Source organism: Cibotium barometz, chromosome 43 (assembly GCF_041138505.1).
Source record: "Cibotium barometz isolate CiBa-2024 chromosome 43, ASM4113850v1, whole genome shotgun sequence".
Lineage (NCBI taxonomy): Eukaryota > Viridiplantae > Streptophyta > Polypodiopsida > Cyatheales > Cibotiaceae > Cibotium > Cibotium barometz.
In genome coordinates, this window is record NC_141088.1 from 42777536 (window position 1) to 42797083 (window position 19548).

At 48.5% G+C, this 19548-nt stretch overlaps 1 protein-coding gene across 2 annotated transcripts in view; it reads left to right on the forward strand.

Moving 5' to 3' along the window:
* Positions 1 to 19548, forward strand: part of SIEL (ARM repeat superfamily protein) — a 79148-nt gene that overhangs the window by 42880 nt on the left and 16720 nt on the right. The window contains exon 4 of one of the 2 annotated variants that reach the window (XM_086781937.1): positions 10375 to 10566. The exons of the other annotated variant lie outside the window; for it this stretch is intronic. Coding sequence (XP_086638063.1) covers positions 10375 to 10566 — 192 coding nt within the window. The remainder of the gene's footprint in view (positions 1 to 10374; positions 10567 to 19548) is intronic. 2 annotated transcript variants of the gene reach the window in all.

A 19548-nucleotide genomic window follows, 5' to 3' on the forward strand; every position in this document is an offset into this window, starting at 1 on the left:
TCTGTGAGGTGTCCTGTCAGAGCCGGGGCCATCTCTCAGCATGCTGCCTCAACACTACATCCTTGTGTCGTTTGAGCTCCATCAAGTACATGCCCAAGCACCTCTGATCCTCAAACCGTATCACCCGTGTGAGTGGTCCAAATCCCTCTCGGAAGAGGCAATGGAATCTCCCCCGTATCTCATAGTAAGCCGGGCAATTGAGCATATAATGGGCCTCATCCTCTACTGCTCCTGTGATGCATACTGTGCATGTCCTCTCCTCATGTGGGATATCCTTAGCTCTGCCAGTCTCTACTCTGAGGCGGTGGGAGGATACCTTGAGTTGGCCGATCGTGATACGCATGGCATGTGACATGTGTATCTGTATGTATCCCGGGATCTCAAAGAATCCATCCTCGGAGAGTCTCAAGAAGTGATCTCTATAGAACTCACCCTTCTTACCAATCTCTGACGGAGACACCCATGTCTGGTGTATGTGTAGCCCAAGTAGATCTAATGGATGATCCGGTTGATCTCCTGACGTGAGAGATCAAGATATGGGGAATCCAGGCTATACTAAAATGGGGCGAGACGGTCCATCTGTATGCCATGTGCATGAAACCACTCGACTACCTCAGTGCATGTGTCGGTAATGGTGGTGGCTGTGTCGCTGAGGAGGAGGGTAGTCCAGCTTGTCTCAATCGCTCCCTATCCCTCTCGCCATATAATTGCATAGAGGACTCTAGTGCTAGTTGTGGAAGGCGATCTCTGTCAAGCGGGTATACATGCTGAATATAAGTGAGAGTTTGAAAAAGGACAGTCTGAATAAGAGAGAGAAATGAAATGAAATATTATATTAACGTCTTCAAAAGGCCAAAGTGACCTATGAGACCAAAGTTACAACCATGTGACATCTGATACACTGTCTGGAAAAGAAAAGAAAGAACTGAAGGTAAGTATCTAGCCCTACAATACATCAGTAGGGAGCATCCGGAAGCAGCAACTAGGGAGAGTGGGAAGCTAATGCTACTAGTCAAAATGGGGTACATGAGTACATGGATACATGAATACATGAATATGGGGGAGTACAAAAGTGACCATGAGTACAACAATATATGGCTGGAGTGGTAATCATCCTAGGAGCTATAGCATGGGTCTCTGCCGGATGGCGTGGATATCTGCCATAGTGAGACGCCTAATCCGACAAGCCCGATGCCTCGCAATGATGCTCGGTGTAGGCACCGTCTCCGATGTGAGGATCCGCGAACCCTCGGGCGTCTGGATCTGCCCAACTGGATAGCTCTCTCAACTAGAGTCCCATGGGGTGCCTGCTTCTGCTGGACTGTCGGCTGTGTGTCCTCCCGGGTAGTCCCTCTAAAGAAGTCAGTAATCTGTCTCTGTGTGGACTCCCTGCCAGTCGGGCGTCTGCTCTTGATAATGGACTCTCTGAGCCTGCGGATCTCCAAGAGATAAAAACCCAAGTATCTCTGATCACAATAGTCCATGACTCTAGCCAGTGGTCCAAATCCCTCTTTGAAAAGGCAATGGTAGCGCCCTCGAATCTCATAATATGCTGTGCAGCGACAGATGTTGTGCTCCTCCGTCTCTAGCTCTATCCAACAAATGTGACAAATCTTGTCCCCTGGAGGTATGCCTCTAAATCTGCCTGTCTCTATCTCTAACTGATGTGAAGAGGTGCGGATCTGCCCAATGGCGCACCTCAATCCATGAGACAGATGGGTATCCATGTAGCTCGGTCTAAGTATAAAGCCATCCTCAGTGGTGCGGAGAAGATGGTCTCTATAGAAAGCCATCTTCGTCCCCAACTCCTGTGAGGGCTCTAGCCATGTCCAGAGAGTTCCATTAACATCTACAGAAGACCACAAGGGTCTATGCAATCGTACCATGGATATATTTAGCCATGGAAGAACTGAGAAGGAAAAGAAAAAAAAACACCAATGTGTATACATCCAGATAGCAACTGATTAGTGTATGATCCCTCCTCAGCCAGCATCATCTCACAATAGAAAGAGGGCAGAATGACATGTCGGGAGAGAAAGAAAGAAAGAAAGATTTTATTAACGTCTTCCAAAAGACCGAACTCGGTCTATAAGACAAATCAGTGTACCTGTGTGGGGTATCCTATGTCATCCCAACAAAATGAAAAAGTAATGAACTAAAAAGCTGAATCTGGGTGTGCAATAAGGTTACAATAATTGGTGGATCTGATACAATGTCTGTGTAAGAAAAGCTAAAACAACTAAACAACTAACTGAAACTGAAACAACAACTATGAGGAAAAGTAAGGTACTAGGAACTCCTAATGGATAACATCTGGGAAGGAAAACACCAGCAACAAAGGTAAGCATCATATACATCAATATCCAAAGATGTCTCTCATCGGTTGATGGCGGATATCCTCAATGTCCTCCATGGTGAGTACTCTGACTGGACGTCTCCCATGCCGTGCTAGTATGGTCCTGATCCTCTGTTGTAGTCTCCGCCGATGTCGAGATGGGCCTCTCATCTTGGACCGCCCCAGCTCTATAGCCTGATCAATCAGTGTACCTCTGGTGCGGCTATACTCTGGGGCTAGCTGCAATGCTTGCTGGCCTGACTGCTCAATCTCTGGTCGAAAGAAGTCTGTAATCTGCCTCTGTAGGTTTCTCTCCCTCTCTGATCCCCTCCCTCTGAAGAGACCCTCTCTATGTCTACGCAGCTCCAGTAAGTATAATCCGAGGCATCTCTGATCCTGGTATCTCATGACTCTGGAAAGTGGTCCGAAGCCCTCTCTGAACAGGCAGTGAAAACGGCCTCATATCTCATAATATACTGGACAGTGACATATGTAATGTAACTCTATCTCTGGCTCCATCTAGCACAACTGACAAATCTTGGCCTCAGCTGGTACTCCTTTGAATATGCCAGTCTCAATCTCTAGCTGGTGTGAGGATGTGCGCATCTGACCAATAGCACACCGTACCCCATGAGAAAGATGAGTATCCTTGTAGCTGGGTCTAATCACAAACCCATCCTCCGTGAGCTGGAGAAGATGATCTCTATAGAAAGCCATCTTCGTACCAAGCTCGTGTGTCGGCTGTATCCATGTCCTCCTAGTGTCCAGCTGAGTCAAGTCTTGCCTAATAAGTCTGGTAATCTCTGCCCATGTGAGAGAGAGGGAGGGTGCATCCAGGGAGTATTGAAATGGAGGTAGCCTGTCCATACTAAAGCCATGCAGTTGGAACCAAGCTGTCATCTGTGCATACCAACATGATCCGTCTCCCTGTGATGCCAAGTGTCGTGAAGACTCCAGGGCTAAGCGAGCATATCTGTCTCTAGGGAGAGCCCAAGTGCTATGTATAAAGGAGACTGATCGAGTGAGTGCCTCTACTACCAATGGGGGCAGCCATCTCTGCACGGATAATATCATGTGGTACGGAGGCCTTGGCCCTAATCATCCGGGAAATCATAGAAACCAAGGGCCTCTCCATACATCTCCATCCATCAGTGCTACCAGCTCGGCTGTGGTGATCCACTGAGGGTCCCCATATCTCCACTCCATACAGCATGGCTGGTGTCAAAGAGCCAAAGCTTTGTTCTCCAGGTTCTGAAACTGAACCTGCGAACACATCCTCTCTAGTCTCCCCAATGTTGTGTAAGCTCTTGTCAATCTGGTCTCCGCTGCTCTCCTCAAGGAAAATAGTGGGGCACTAAAAACCACACCAAGGTAAGTATATGCATCTGTATACTCCACTGTCTCCTGACCATATGTAAAGGTGGGTGCTGACCTCCTAACCCACTGTGCTCTGGTGTTAAACACCATCACCTTGGTTTTACCAAGCTTAACAGACAATCCACTGTCCTGTGCAAACGTGTGCAATGCATCCAAATGACGCTGCATCCCCTATGGAGAATCTGAGATCAACACAATATCATCAGCATACAATGACAACGGAATCCATGTCCCTGCTAGCTGTGCTCCTTTGTCACCCTCCCGCTCTACATATTCCGAAACCTCATCCACGTACATCCCAAATAAGGTGGGAGAAAGGGGGCAGCCCTGTTTCACCCCAATAGTGGAGTGAACCATCTCAAATATACCCTGAGTAGTACGTACCTGCCCCACAACTGTCCTGTATAAAGCCATGATTCCCCAAATCAGCTCTGTGGGCACTCCCATCTCCTGTAGTCCGCGCATCAGTCTGGCTCTCGGTACCATGTCAAAAGCTTTGCGGAAATCCATAAAGCAACAATAAATCTCCTGCCATATGATCTGCCCTCCTCAATAATAGCTCTGAGTGTCAAGATATGGTCCAGAGTGGAGAAACCTCTCCTGAACCCTGCCTGCCCTGATGCACGTATGCCCTCTCTCTCTGCCCATCTACTCAACTCCTGCTCAAGAATAGATGCATATAATCTAGCCAATGTGTGACCAATCATGATGGTACGATAATTCCCAGGAAGCATGGGATCCCCTGACTTGAAGATAGGCACAATCGTGGACATATTCCAAGTCTCAAGAAAACCCTCACACATGGCTCGGTTAAACATCATAGCAATAAGCTCTGCAAGCATATCTCTGGCATGAATAAAGTGTTCTGCTACCAAACCATCATGGTCATATGCTCTCCCAGTCCTCATCCTGTCAATAGCTTTCCTTACAATTTCAGCAGTAACGAAAGCACATGTCTCTAGGCATGGCTCCGATGGGTCTAGCAGGGGCGGTTGTCCTGGTGCTGTGTACAGGGATGCTGCATACTTACCCCAAATCTCTGTGGAGGTAATGGGTGGTGATGGTGAATGCTCATGGAATAGTCTCCATGCCTCGCCTGAGTCCTGACTTATAAATAACTGATACAAATCCCTCTCTAACTGAGCAAGATAAGCCCTCTTCTTCCGTCGCACCAGGTGCCGGAAGGTAATCCGTGACTGTCTATGAGTGGTAACACCCATGAGCACCTCTCTCTGTAATCTGATCCTCATCTCTCTGCACTCCTCATCATACCAGCTGTTCTGGGGCATGTTCCCAGATCGTCTCCGTGTAGGCTGACTATGTTGGGGTAAAGGCACTATGCCCACCCTTATAGTGTGTACAAGCCCATAAGTTATAGTACATAGTACACTTAGTACTTTTAATGTACTAAGTGCACTATGTGTACTAGTGCAATATACATGTGTGATAGGGGAGTCACACACTCATCTTGGTGAGTTGACTTATCCCCACATCTCTCTCTCTCTCTCTCCCTTGTTTCTCTGTGTATGTCTCCCACATGAACTCTAACCCTAATTCATCTCTCCCATTCAATTGGTATCAGAGCCTGAACTTCCAACAATGGTGGTGTCGAATTTGCTGTAGAGGAGAAGAAGGTGCAGGCGCTGATTTCGTGTGCTGTCTGTGTTGAACGTAGGAAAGCGTAGCTCTCTCTCTCTGCAACTTACGCAGGCTGCAGCTGAATCAGGTCGACTAATTGTTGACGTGGCAGAGCTACGCGTAGCACACCACAGGTGATGAACCAGTCACAGCACACGCTTGCTTGCCCAACGCGTTGTTGTGCGCTAAGGCTTCCAAAGCGGACCGCGGACAGTTGAACGCTGGGCGTCCATACTCAGACGAGCGAGGAGTAGCTGTGCCGCAGCGCCGTCAGGTTCTCCAGGTTCGCCACCGACATCACGCTTTGTCCTTTTTCAGGTTCTTGTGTGCTGGGCGCAAACTGTGCGCCTAGTGGCCATCGCTACTACCCGCCACCACTAGGCGAAGGCGGCGGCACAAACGCTGCACGTGGGGCGAATACGTAAAAGCATCCAGCATTGTTTTTAGTCGGGCGCCGTGCGAAGGAGGGTGCGAAGTGTTTACCAGCGCCGTCTGGTCCTTCGCCTGCCCAAACAGGGCCCCGTCTGCGACCAGTCCTCCACGACCAGCCCAAGCCCGACTACAAAAGCAGCAGCAGCATCATTCAACAGGCAAGCGTGAGGAGTCCTGCAACAGCATCAGATTTTCTGCAACAGCAAAAATCATCAACCCCTTTTCCTGCAACAAAAAGAAAAATTAGAAATTACAAGGTATTGCTCAATTTCTGATCAAAATTGGCAAAATTGGGTGACATTGGTCACAATCAGGATCAATTTGCAGGAAATTGGATGTCGAAATTTGGGGCTTTTGATGTAATTGTGCAATTAAGCAGTCATACATGCTGTATGATGTGAGAAATCGCACATTCGGGCAAAATTGTAGCAAATTGCAGTGCAAATCAAGGGGCTTTTGTGCCGATTGGATTGATTTGCATGCAGGCAATCGCATTTGATGCTGTGGATAATGTGTTGATGCCTTACAAGCACTCAATGTGCCTGTAAATCAAGGGGCTTTCATGTATTGGATGTATATGTGGCCAGGGGGAAGCATCGCAAAGACTCTGGATGCCTTCATGTGCGTCAATGTACCATGTATGATCAGCAATTGATCTTAAATCAAGGGGCTTTTCAAGATTTTATGCTTGTTGAGCTTGGCAAAGCAGCAAGCAAGACTTTTATGCCTTGAATCTTCAAAAATAAGCTTGCAGTCAAGGGGCTTTTGCCCAATTTCTGTTTGGAACTGTTGTATGCAGTGTTCGGGACTGTAAAAGTCTGATTTTCACTCATTTGGACAGCCAGGAGAGCATTTATTGCTACTGTACCTGCTGGTACAGATTTGGTACCTCTGGAGAATCTGAGATCAGCACAATATCATCAGCATACAATAACAGCGGAATCCATGTCCCTGCTAGCTGTGCTCCTCTGTCACCCTCCCGCTCTACATAGTCTAAAACCTCATCCACGTACATCCCAAATAAGGTGGGAGAAAGGGGGCAGCCCTGTTTCACCCCAATAGTGGAGTGAACCATCTCAGACATACCCTGAGTAGTACGTACCTGCCCCACAACTGTCCTGTATAAAGCCATGATTCCCCAAATCAGCTCTGTGGGCACTCCCATCTCCTGTAGTCTGCGCATCAGTCTGGCTCTCGGTACCATGTCAAAAGCTTTGCGGAAATCCATAAAGCAACAATAAATCTCCTGCCATATGATTTGCCCTCCTCAATAATAGCTCTGAGTGTCAAGATATGGTCAAGAGTGGAGAAACCTCTCCTGAACCCTGCCTGCCCTGATGCACGTATGCCCTCTCTCTGTGCCCATCTACTCAGCTCCTGCTCAAGAATAGATGCATATAATCTAGCCAATGTGTGACCAATCATGATGGTACGATAATTCCCAGGAAGCATGGGATCCCCTGACTTGAAGATAGGCACAATCGTGGACATATTCCAAGTCTCAGGAAAATCCTCACACATGGCTTGGTTAAACATCATAGCAATAAGCTCTGCAAGCATATCTCTGGCATGAATAAAGTGTTCTGCTACCAAACCATCATGATCATATGCTCTCCCAGTCCTCATCCTCTCAATAGCTTTCCTTACCATCTCAGCAGTAAAGAAAGCACATGTCTCTGGGCATGGCTCCGATGGGTCTGGCAGGGGCGGCTGTCCTGGTGCTGTGTACAGGGATGCTGCATACTCACCCCAAATCTCTGTGGAGGTAATGGGTGGTGATGGTGAATGCTCATGGAATAGTCTCCATGCCTCGCCTGCGTCCTGACTCATAAATAACTGATACAAATCCCTCTCTAACTGAGCAAGATAAGCCCTCTTCTTCCGTCGCACTAGGTGCCGGAAGGTAATCCGTGATTGTCTGTGAGTTGTAACACCCATGAGCACCTCTCTCTGTAATCTGATCCTCATCTCTCTGCACTCCTCATCATACCAACTGTTCTGGGGCATGTTTCCAGATCGTCTTTGTGTAGGCTGACTATGCGAATATGCCTCTAATGCTGGAGCATGAAGCGTCTCTATCAACATCTGAGTGAGCTCATCTAATGGCCGTCCCGGCTCTTCGGCACATAAGCGTCTGTATATCTCATCCGTGTACACAGTGTCAGTCTCCCTCGTAAAGGTATAACGAGTGTGTGTGGAGACCTGTCCCAATGGAGCGGTGCTGAACTGAAATGTGAGAGTGAAGGACAAGATAGCATGATCCACTGCTATTCCAACCGGCCCAGTGCCTACCATAAAATCCTAAAAAGAGGGAATGAGACTGGGCGGAGCCATAACATAGTCCACTATACTAGCACCATGCCGATGTGGAAAGCTAGTGAAACCGCCCGATGTCGGGAATCTCTGTAGGCCATTCAGGATGGCCAATCCATGTGCAGTCCCCATGTCTATCAAATACCGCCCATACACTGTATGTTCCTCATCTTGTGAGAGTCTAGATAGGCCCATATCCCTAACATCAAGCTCCCTCAACATCTCCTCTGAGGTATCATAAAATACTGTCTGGTTATGGGCGGTCCTGGCATTGAAGTCCCCCAGGAGAATGATGTCACCATCCTTGGAGAACTCCCAAATGTCATCATCCAAAATAGAAAAGGGAGACTGCCCGCTAGTTGATGCATACACTTATGTACTAGGAGCAAAATAGCATATAGCAATGTAGAGGTATTTGCCCGTCTCTGCCCTCAGTCTAACCCACATGTACCTAGCTTGCTCATCTCTGCGGACTATATGTATCAGTGGCTGTAGCTCCTCTCTAAACAATACTGCCACTCCTCCTGAGCCCCGTCCTCTATGCTCTGAAGGAGTCTGCTGTCTCCCATCGGTATCCACTAACATGTGGCATGGACTGTCCAGGAGCCTGATGCGTCTCACAGTAGAAGATGATGTCCCTCCCAGTGAAACTATCCTCAAAAGCCCCTACATCAAGGCGTAGAGATCCATTACAATTCCAAGTAGCAACTTTGAGTGTAGTCCCATAGGTCTCACGCCGTCATGAAGAGCACCTCTCCATAATCACCACTCTACCATCTATATAGAAGGCCACTTTCCCTTTCTCTCGGGCTGCCCTTATCTCGGGCATAACTTCTTTCATGTGGGTAAGTTGCGAGAGTGTGAGGTCATCTCCAAGAAATATTCCCGTCTTCTTGAGTGTAGGACGTCTCTTCAAGAAGTCCTTCTTCGCTTCCATGGAGGGGAAACGAATGATAAGTGCTCTCTCCTTAGAAGATTCGCCACTACCTTCTCTCTTCTTTCCCACTCTCCATGCCTTTGTGTGGGTGGCTTCAATGCCCATCATAGAGAAGAGCTCCTTGGTTTCCCCTTCCGCATCATCACGGTCTTTTAGACCGGACACTCGTACATGTAAGGCCCGGGTCTTCCTCCTTTGCTCCTCTTCAAGGGTCATGTTGATGATGGTGGGAGTGGGGATAGGTGGCGATTCTTTACCTTTACCTTTCTTGGCGACCTCGATCCATTTCTCCGCCTCGTCCATCTTCTTTTGTGTCTTTGTGATCACATCCACCCATGAAGATGTCTTCTCTTTATGTTGCTCCTCCTCCTCTCGAATGATCCTCATTTGTTCCTTGATGGTATTCAGCTCTTCAATAAAGGAGGGTTGAAATTTTCCATCCTCAAGCTTGCTTTTTGAAGTGGCTTCCAACTCCCTTTTGAGGGCTGAGATTTCAGCCGCTTGACTTTTAGCATGCAATTTGGCCTCCACTAGTTCCTCCTTTAAGGCTGAAATCTCAGCCTCTTGCTTCGATGTTCTCTCTTCGAGCTCTTGGATTTTGTCAAATCCCTTCTCGAGTTTGGAGAGGCGGTTTATGATTGCGGTAACGGAAGAGTCGACCATCTTCTTGTTTTCTTTGATAATTGTGCTGAGCTTGTCCTCCACTTTCACGAGCTCCTCTTTAAACCCGGTCTTGGCCATGACTTTTTGCAGAACTTCCCACAGCCTATGGACTGAAAATTAATCCATGACACCAGCGCGAAACAGTAGGAGCAGGGGGGGAGGGTCAAGTCATGTAGGGAAAAGAGAAAGAGAGAAGAGAGGAGATTCAGCAGAGAGAGAGAGAGAGAGTTATGTTGCTGCCTTGGGGGCCTGAGGAAGGGTGGGTGGGTGGCTGGGTGGGTGGGTGGGTGGGAGGCGGAGGGACGGGGCAGGGCGGCGCAGAGGCAAGGGGGGCAGGGCGGCGCAAGAGAGAGAGATGGAGGGGACAAAGGGTGGGGTGCAGGTGGGCAAGAGGGCGCACAGGCGGAGGGATGGGCCAGGGCGGCGCAGAAGGCGAAGGGGGACAGGGCGGCGCAGAGGCGAAGGGGGGCAGGGCGGCGCAGAAGCAGGGCAGGGCGGCGCAAGAGAGAGAGAGATGGAGGGGACAAAGGGGGGGTGCAGGCGGGCAAGAGGGCTCACAGGCGGAGGGACGGGCCAGGGCGGCGCAGAGGGCGAAGGGGGGCAGAGAGAGAGAGAGAGAGAGAGAGAGAGAGAGAGAGAGAGAGAGGGATAGGTGATTTTTTTTCTTTGGATGAAGCAGGTTCGAGCACTCACCGTGCAAGCACTTGCAACCCTTTGTGATTGTTCACCAACGGCTCGAGCATCAATTGTAGAGGTCATGATGAATATGCTAAATGATGATTCTAAACATGTGCGTCTAAATGCTTTGCATGCACTGATTCATGTGGCTCATAGATATGGTCTTTTGGTCAAAGATAACGACCTTGACACGGTATTATCTCATTACTTTACATTTATTTCTATAACTTGCTATTAATCCTTTAATTTTTTCACTACCTTGTATTACAGGTTGAATACTTGTTTTCTTAGCCGTTATTTCCCCATCTTTGATTGTGGTGCAGGTATTACTTTGTGAAATGAGAGTGACGTTGATTGTAGGATAGCACCTGATTAAGGCAACCTTATTTACACCCATAGGGATTGCTAGTTGGGCTTGTGATCATTGCTAGAGACAACCATCGATTACCATTAAGGTTGTGAACATTGCTAGAGACAACCATTAATTACCTTTAAAGTTTAGTGAGGCAGCAAAGCTTTCCTCTCACAAGTGGTCAAACATGAATTTTCAGTGAGATAATGTGCCATTGCTTGTAAAGCATTTTCTTGTGGAATACGGCCCTCCAGAATGAAGATGGAAAGAGGACCCCCATGGTTTGTTACTCATTTGGGTGGGGTCCTCCTTACCCTTTGTACATTGGGATCCTTATGAGCACCCATTTAGAGTATATGGACAAGTTAGGGGGAAGATGGTAGATCTAGCTTTGGCATACCATCACCATATTTAAAGCTTGACTACGCGGGAGGCCAGATAAGGTTGGCAAGATCTTACCAAATGAATTGAAAGAAGCGAGTGCTCTCCTTTTTAAGATTAAGGGCGCACAATGCTTTGAATGTGGGATCGTGGTTGCCACTAATGACAGGACTACTCATTGCCACGATGTAGGCAGGCAGAAGAGGTTTGATCTTGTTTTGTTCAACTCGTCTGTCGTGTGCATGCCTTAACCTGGATGCACATGGACAGCCGCCCTTTAGGCAAGATTAGGTTGAAAATATGGTCCGATTCGGGTAGTTTTAACAGCCCAACAGATGCTTGGAGGTGCCTAGGACATGGACCAATGGTTGGGACACAAGTTGTTCACAATATGAACACGTTTTATGGTATCTTTATGTCCTGACAATGGATTGCCGACCTGAATCTGACCTACCATGAAATCTTTGGGAGGTCAAGGGTCATCCATTGGAGGATTTAGGAGCAGTGACAGCAGATGTGAGCATGAGTTTGCAGTGCCCGAGGGACATCAAGTACCATCAGAAGCTGGTTCTTGATCGTGTCTCAGTGGGACAGCCGATTTGGACCTACCTCGCCCGAGAGGAGTTACCTCAAACTGAGCCTCCGCACTCCAGCGTGCCTGACGCCCCCGGGCCCCTGTTGGCCACAATCACCTCATCAGCTCCAGATCCAAGACAGGCTCCACCGCCATCGAGCTACCTTTCCATGTGACATAGCTGAGGGAGACCTCGGCCATACTCATTAGCCCCATGCTTGATATTTTGGAGAGTGGTATACGATCTACTCGGAGCTGATGTTGCTCTCATGTTTCTATGTTCTTAGTATTCCATGATGAGTTTCCATGGACGGTTTTGTATCACCCCAGTGAGATAGCTATGTTTATGTTTTCTTTCTGTTTTATTTTCCATTCCATGATGAGATATGCCATGGACATTATTGTATCACTTTGGTCTCATAGGCCCATTGGGTCTTTAGTAGACGCTTAATATATCTTTCTTTCTTTCTTTCTTTCTCCCCGCTTGCGCGTCTCCCCTCTTCCGTCTGCATGCCCCTTGCTGCGACTCCTCCCGCCCTCTCCCCCAGCTGTCTTCATGCCCCCCCCCCCCCCCCCCCCGCCCCCTTTTCTTCCTTCCGCCCAGCCCTTGCTCACAACCTCCCCTGTTTCCCTCTTGGTTCTATCTCCCTCCATTCTGTCAAGCAGATTTTTGTTCTTGAGTATTTCTCTTTTGGCATGCCTCGGCCCCTTTTGGTCTTTACCCCTCAAGAGGACTCCATGGCAGTTGCTCCGTCATCCCCGACTGAGGTCGTCTTTCCTTGCCTATCTTTCTCTGAAGCGGACCTCCAGCTTCTCGCTAGGACAGCGCCTCACCCCCCCCTCTCTCGGCCGTCAGCCCCCCCCCCCCCCCTCCCTTCCCTTTGCCTTCAGCAACAACCCCCCTCCCTCCCGGGTCCCGTTTTCCTCTTGGTTCCATCTCCCTCTGCTCTGTTAGGCTGATTTTTGTTCTTAGGTATTTCTCTTATGGAGAGCCTTGGCCCCTTCTCATCTTTACACGTCAGGAGGACTCCATGGCAGCCGCTTCGTCATCCCTAACCGAGGCCGCCGTTCCTTGCCTATCTTTCTCTAAAGCGGACCTCCAGCTCCTTGCTATGACAGTTCCATCTTTAGAGGCCTCCACTCAGGTATGCAACATTGTTGGTAGCCTCCCTGCGCGTGCGGACAACTCAGAGATCTTCTTCAGGCTAGCCTCCTTGGAGTGCCTGCAAAGATCACAGACATTCATCCTTTGGGGTGTGGCTACTACCGGGTTGAGTTTGACTCGCGAGCGGTGTTAGATCGAGTCATGCAACTGAGCCCCGTCGCATTGCATACAACCCAGGCCTTCTTTGCGAGGTGGCAACACGGCTTCAACCCCGCATCCGACCCATTGGCTGGCGTTTCAGGCTTTTCTGTGATAGTCTGCTTCCCAGGCCTTAGGAAGGAATACCGCCTCTTCTCTCGGTGATTTGTGGAGCCATTGGGAGAGTGATGGAATCCACCCGCACTGCCGCTTCGTCTCTCGCACGAGCGGCCGGGATTCCATCCCTTCGCATTTGTATTGCCTCGCCGGAGAGACTGCCTCACATCATCTCTCTTCCTAGCATCGGGGGACTGGCCCCACTTAACCCCCGGCAAGCCCTTCCCTACACCCTCCCTCTCCGATTGATCACTCCTAGCCACTCCTATCTCCCTCTTCTCCGTCTCACCCCCCACCCCCCCTCCCTCCTCCATCCTCGCCTCCGACTCTTCCTGCAATAATCCCCCCTGCCCCGTCCACTTCCTCTGAGCCCGCACTCCCCCCTCCGTCCGCCTCTCGTGAATCTACGCTAGAGAGTGGCGCGATGATCTCCTTTCCCTTGAGTGCAGCCCTGGGGCGGAGTGGGATTCGGAATCGGTGGCTGCCGCCATTCACGGGTAGGTAGTAGAGCTCTCACACCATCTTCATAATTTGCGCATCACCAATGTGCTCACCCATCTCTGGCCCCTGGCTCGAATGGGGCTGGGAGGCTCAGGCCATAGAGATCAGGACGGGGAGGTGGTGTCCTCCATCTTGGAGGTGCCTCTCTTTGTGTTCCTTCATATCTCAGTTGCAGTACCTCCCCCCCCCTCTTTCAGATACCTTCATTGTGATTGATAGAGTTCAAAGTATGCCTACTTTCGCACTCGAATAGAATGGCGACACATGGAGGGCAGGATCCATGCCCACTTGGCGCGTTTTCGTCCCAAGTTCGAATGTGATTACTACCCATTGAAACGCACGCCCAAGACTCTTCGAGTGGAGGGCAATTCTGATAGTTCCGCCTCCCACAGAGATTGACATGCGGATAGCCTCATGGAACATTCAAGGTTTAGAGGGACCTCAATGCTTTCAGAGGCGAAGCGTCCTCAGAGGAGAGCTTCACAGAGCTACAATTGGGGGACCCATCGACATTCTTTTCCTCCAAGAGCACCATCTTTCTGAGGGGCGTACCCGTCACTGTGGGAAGATTTTACCAGGCAAGAAGTACACTCTTTGGTCTCCCTCTTTTGGCCCCTCTTGGACGCAGGGAGGAGTTCGTATTTCTGTCAGCGAGCAGGTCTTGCCGGCAATGGCAAGCTCAAGTGTCATAGTCTCTACGTGCGAGCACAATGGGTTACCATTAGGATTGGAGAGGACTGTGTGCGTTTCCTCAATGTTTATGCCCCGAACGTCGTAGCAGGTAAAGCCATCTTTTGGAGTACAATCCATCAAGCTCTTCCGCATGTTGACTTTTGGTGCATAGGTGGAGACTTTAACATGATTGAGTCAATAGAGGAAAAACTATAGTCTCAGATACAGATACTCTACATGGGAGGAGTTGATCCTGGCACTCAAGAGATAGGACCCTTGGCATCTACTAGAATTTCGGCACAACCCTGGGAGCTTGCGCTTCTCACAGTCCAATAGGAGGAGCACTGGCTCCAACCTCTCTCGACTTGATAGATTCTATGTGGATGAGTGGGCTTGCGGTTGCGGGGGCATGATTGGCATCTTGGTGGGAACCACTTTTTTTGATCATACTCCAGTTATTCTTTCCTTAGAGGACCCCTAGAGGTAGGAGATGCATGCGAGCACTAGGATTTCGGACAGCCTCATATAGGACCTCGAGATCCGCAGCAGGATAGAGCAGATATGGGCAGGATTGGATTTTATCTCAAGTTTTGCCATGTGCACCTTCGATGTGGGCCTTGGTGAGATCATTAGATTTTTGCAACTTGCAAGAGGCAGCACAGAGCAGATTGGAGAGATTTTCTGAGTAGAAGTGGAGCCTTCAGAGGGGTCTTGCTTCTCTGCAGTGTCCTCAGGAGAGTTCACCCAATAGCCCGTGGATAGAGAGTGAGCTTGTTGCCGCCTGTACGGAGATCAGATCCATCAAGGAGAGGAGGGTGGAGTACAAATACCATGCCAGAGCTTCCTTCTGAACCTAGGCCGGAGATAGAGTCATGAGGGACTTCTTTGAGATTGCAGGTCTCCATAGGCAGAGAGATGGTATCCATAGGCTGCATGGCCAGGATGGAGCTCTTGTTTTTGACCTCCAATGTGAGAGTCATCGCCATTGATTTTTTTCAATCCCTCCTCACGGGCGCCCCATCATGCCCACAGGTGGTGGACATGCGCGAGAGGGTCTGGCGGCACACGAAGGAGGTGGTCCCCCCCTGCTCTCCCAACCTCCTTATTGACTCCCTTCACAGCAAAGCAGTTGGTGAAGGCATTGACGACTCTTCCTAGGGGCAAATGCCCGGGGGCAGTTCTTCTTTCTTCGCCACTGGAATCTCATGGAAGGCAGCCTTCGAGCAGCCTTCAATGAGAATATGATCATAGGCGACATTCGAGAGAGGCTTTTAGAGGGTTTGATTCACTTGATTCCTAAGGAGCGTTGTGACAGATTGGAGATCCGGCAGTGGAGACCCATCACCCTCCTTGGGATTGCCTACAAGATTTTGGCCAAGGCCATCAGCCAGAGACTTCAACCTTTCCTCCTTGACTTGATCCATGACACTCAGACAGGTTTTGTTGAGGATCGGAGCATTCTAGACAACATCTTCACTTCTTGGGTGGCGACAGCCTCGGCCAGGATGTGGTAGTAGGCCCTCATTGACCCCTCCTAGACTTTGAGAAAGCTTTTGATAGAGTTGACTGGAGCGTTCTGGAGGGCATGATGTACTGGATGGGGTTCCCAGTGGAGTGGATCCATGGTGTTTCAGGTTTTTACTCAACCTCTCACAATCAAGTTCTCAGTCAAGGAGCCGGAGGTGACAGATTTCCCCTTTCTCCCTCGGTCTTACAGGGCTGTCCACTGGCACCTTACCTTTTCCTATTTGTTGCCAAGGCCATGAGCAGTTTTCTCTCAGCTGAGGAGACAGTGTAACTTGGTTGAACACAATGCTAATCAATACACTTAAATACACTAAGTTTTGATAGACACTTGCTCAAATACAAGAAGTAAATTGCTGAATTGACAAGAGACACACAATGAGCCGGAACGGCCGACCCCTCCCTCAAATAAAGTATATTGATCTTGGGAGAATCAAGTACATAGTGTAATGGGCATTTCTGACCAGATTTCCATACCAATGCATATGAATACAGTATTGCAAACAAGTGGTTGTCGATGTAGACTTGCAATCCACACTACCCTCTCAAGTGCCCATGTTCCCTACCATCTGCTCTCTATTGTTTCACCAACACATGGTAGCAACAATCTGCAAGAGAGCAAGAGAACACTACACAAGGTATGTGATCTTGTAATCCGTTTCCTCCCTCCTGCTACTTGCTTCCATATTTAAGCATTAAAGCTTACCAATTGCAAGTAGAGTCGATGACAGCGGAAGTCTTCGCAATGGAAGTCCTTGGAGTTATGAGATCTTCAATTTGTCGCATTTCTTCGCGACAAAAGTCTTCAAGAGGATGAAGGGAACCTTGGGAAAGCTTCCCCTATGGTTCAACTTGAGAAAGGAGGGCTGAAATTAGGGTTTTCAGCAAAAAGACCAGGAATTACAGCAATAAAGAGAGCTGTTTTGCTGAATTTCAGTCATTGGGAGTGTGTAGGAGAGTGATTAGCATCTGGAAACACTCTTGGAAGCTTGAGAAACACCTTAGCAAGCTTGGAAATGGAGTTGGGAAGGAGAAAGTGCAAAAAATGCAGCCCAACAGCCCTCATGAAGGAGGCGTCGATCTCTAGAGAGAGGAGGAGGAGTGAGGTGGTGAGTTGTCCCAGTGTAGGTGGCAGGCAGGTGCTTTGTGGAGAAAGCTAGAGTGGACACATGGCTGGTTACTCCCTTTGTACAAAGGGGATAAGGTATGGGCGGTGGACATTGGGTTATGTCCACCTCGGGACATCAGTGTGTGTGAACACCGGGCTGGTCATAATTTATAAGTGAGTTTTGGTCGCCCAAAACTTAATGAAGTGTGTACACACTCACTTATAAATTAGTGCTAACTCCTAAGGCTAGGTTTATGACCAATACTTATCACCTGTCACATGCCACATAACCATGTCAGCAGACAGTTTCACACGCACGGTTCGCGGGCGGGCATCCCCTTACTCGGAACTACACATTGGTCAATCAAGCATGAAAACAACATGCAATTTCAATTGCAAGCAAGCACATAAAGATGCTATGCAATGTAGCATTGGTATGGACAATCCTCGTTCATGAGACTATACCAAAATAGACGTGCTCCAGGCAGGATTCAGATGCCTGAGGTTGAGGACACTCTAGCAGTAGCAGTACATTGGCAGTTACATGGCCTCTCACAGCGATTTCTTTCAGATTTTTGGAAGAGGCTCTGGGATTGTTTTAGGGCCCAAAAGATCACCCTCTTTCTATGGTTGCTAGCACACAGGAGCTTGGCGGTAAACTAGCAGCTTGCCTGACGTGCGGCCACCCTCAGGAGTCTCAATGACATTGTCTTTGGGATTTCCTGAAGGCACAGTAGGTTTGGCAGCGGATTCTCTGCATCTTCACGATGGACATGACCTTGACTTGTATGATTTCTTGGGGCACTGTTGGTTGGGCCATAGAGGCTAAGGTTGTCATGGCTTATGAGGAGGAAGGTGGGGGGCTAGCCCTTCAGGTCTCTCACCTTCTCATTTTGGCAGTACCAGCCCCAGTTCCATCTACTGATAACTGGACTCCGGTCTCATGCCAGAGATGGGAGATTTGTAGTAGCATTGCAGCCTAACACATATGGAGAGCTCGATACAGTGAAGCCATCGAGGGCACCCACACTCTGCTAGTCCATCAGGAGCATTTGACTCGACATCATTCATACCCTCTGTGGTCAGTGGGGGAAGTTGCAGAGTGGCTTTGACCGCATGCGGAAGCGGTGGGAAGCTTTCTTGAGGCTCTGGTGGCCTTTGGCCCTTTTCTCACAGATAGAGGTGGTGATCCCACTCGGCATTACTGACCACCTGTGTGGTTATTCCCCCCCCTCTCCCCTTATGAGAGACCCTTCTCCTCATAGAGTGGCTAGCCGGAGGAGAAGTGCATCTTTCTCCACCTTTGATTCTCTGATCCCCGCCCCGTACATGGAGGCGAGTTTGTATCTAGCCTCTCGGGGTTGTATATAGCTCTTTGTAGCTGGTTATTTATTAACTAATAGAAGGATCTTTTTCCTGGGAAAAAAAAAGATCTACATCTTAGATGTGTGTTTCCATTGTACACCATCTTTTGAGCAATATACAGCAGTTTAGGTCTCTCTCTCTCCTTCTCTATTTTGTGTATTTCGATTAGTGTTAATCTCTACATGTGCTTAGCTGTTGGAAATATGCACCACATGTTCCTAGCTCTTATATTTTAGATGGGCCAACATGTCTAAGGTTGAAAAGCACTGTAAAACCTACTCTTACCCGGATTCTAGACGCCTTCATCTACTTGGATGGGTGAGATTCTCAAGCCATGAATGTAACCACTATGTTGACCTTTACCCCTAGATTCATAGAGGAATATGAGGGAGCTTGATAACCTCATCAATGATGTAAACCACTATGTACCTCTAGCCTATATAAGAGTCTCTCTATGAATGGAAACTCGTGTGTCATCATCATTTTGATGGTCTACATTATCATGCGCTTAGATAGTGATTAACTCTCATACATGTGATTATGTTTATGGCCACACAAGTGTCATGAGAATCCTTTACTTCAGTCCGCCATAACCAATGCATTAGCAACAAACTTAATCCTCATTTCTCTCAATTGGTATCAGAGCCTGGTTATTTATGCTAAGAAGCTCGCATTAAGCATTACTCCACTAAGAATAATTAGGCCATCATTAGTGTTAATGCAAATTTCAGTTTTCTGCTTACACCCTCTTCCCATGCATTACTTGATTCACCCTCCACAAGTCATCTAAGCACGAGCTTTCACTTGGGCTAGGTGTACAACATCCAGGCACTACCTGCCAGATGTTCAATCAATCTGAAACGCGCAGCATACAGACGGCATTACCCGATTAACAGGGGCTGCATTTTTTGGGGAAAATCATCATTTTGACATCTATAACCGGTCTAATTCCCTCGAGCTTTGGGGGTTTTGGCACCTGCACGACATGTTCCATCAGATTCTGCAGAAAATGACGCCATCATATGTTTTTGAAGCTCTACTCAGTCATAGGTACATTTTGGGTTAATAGAGATTAATCACTAATTAAAGTGATATAAGCTTGGTTTTTGGTGCTCTAACTGAAGTCAAATCATTTGTAAATCTTGCCCTAACTTCGTTTGCCATTTTCAAGGGTTGAATGCTCCAAGGTAGACCTATTTTTTGCAAAGGAGGAGGTGTGGAGAGTACTAATTTCACACGAAATGCCTACATCTTGTAAATCTTCAAATGAGAAATATC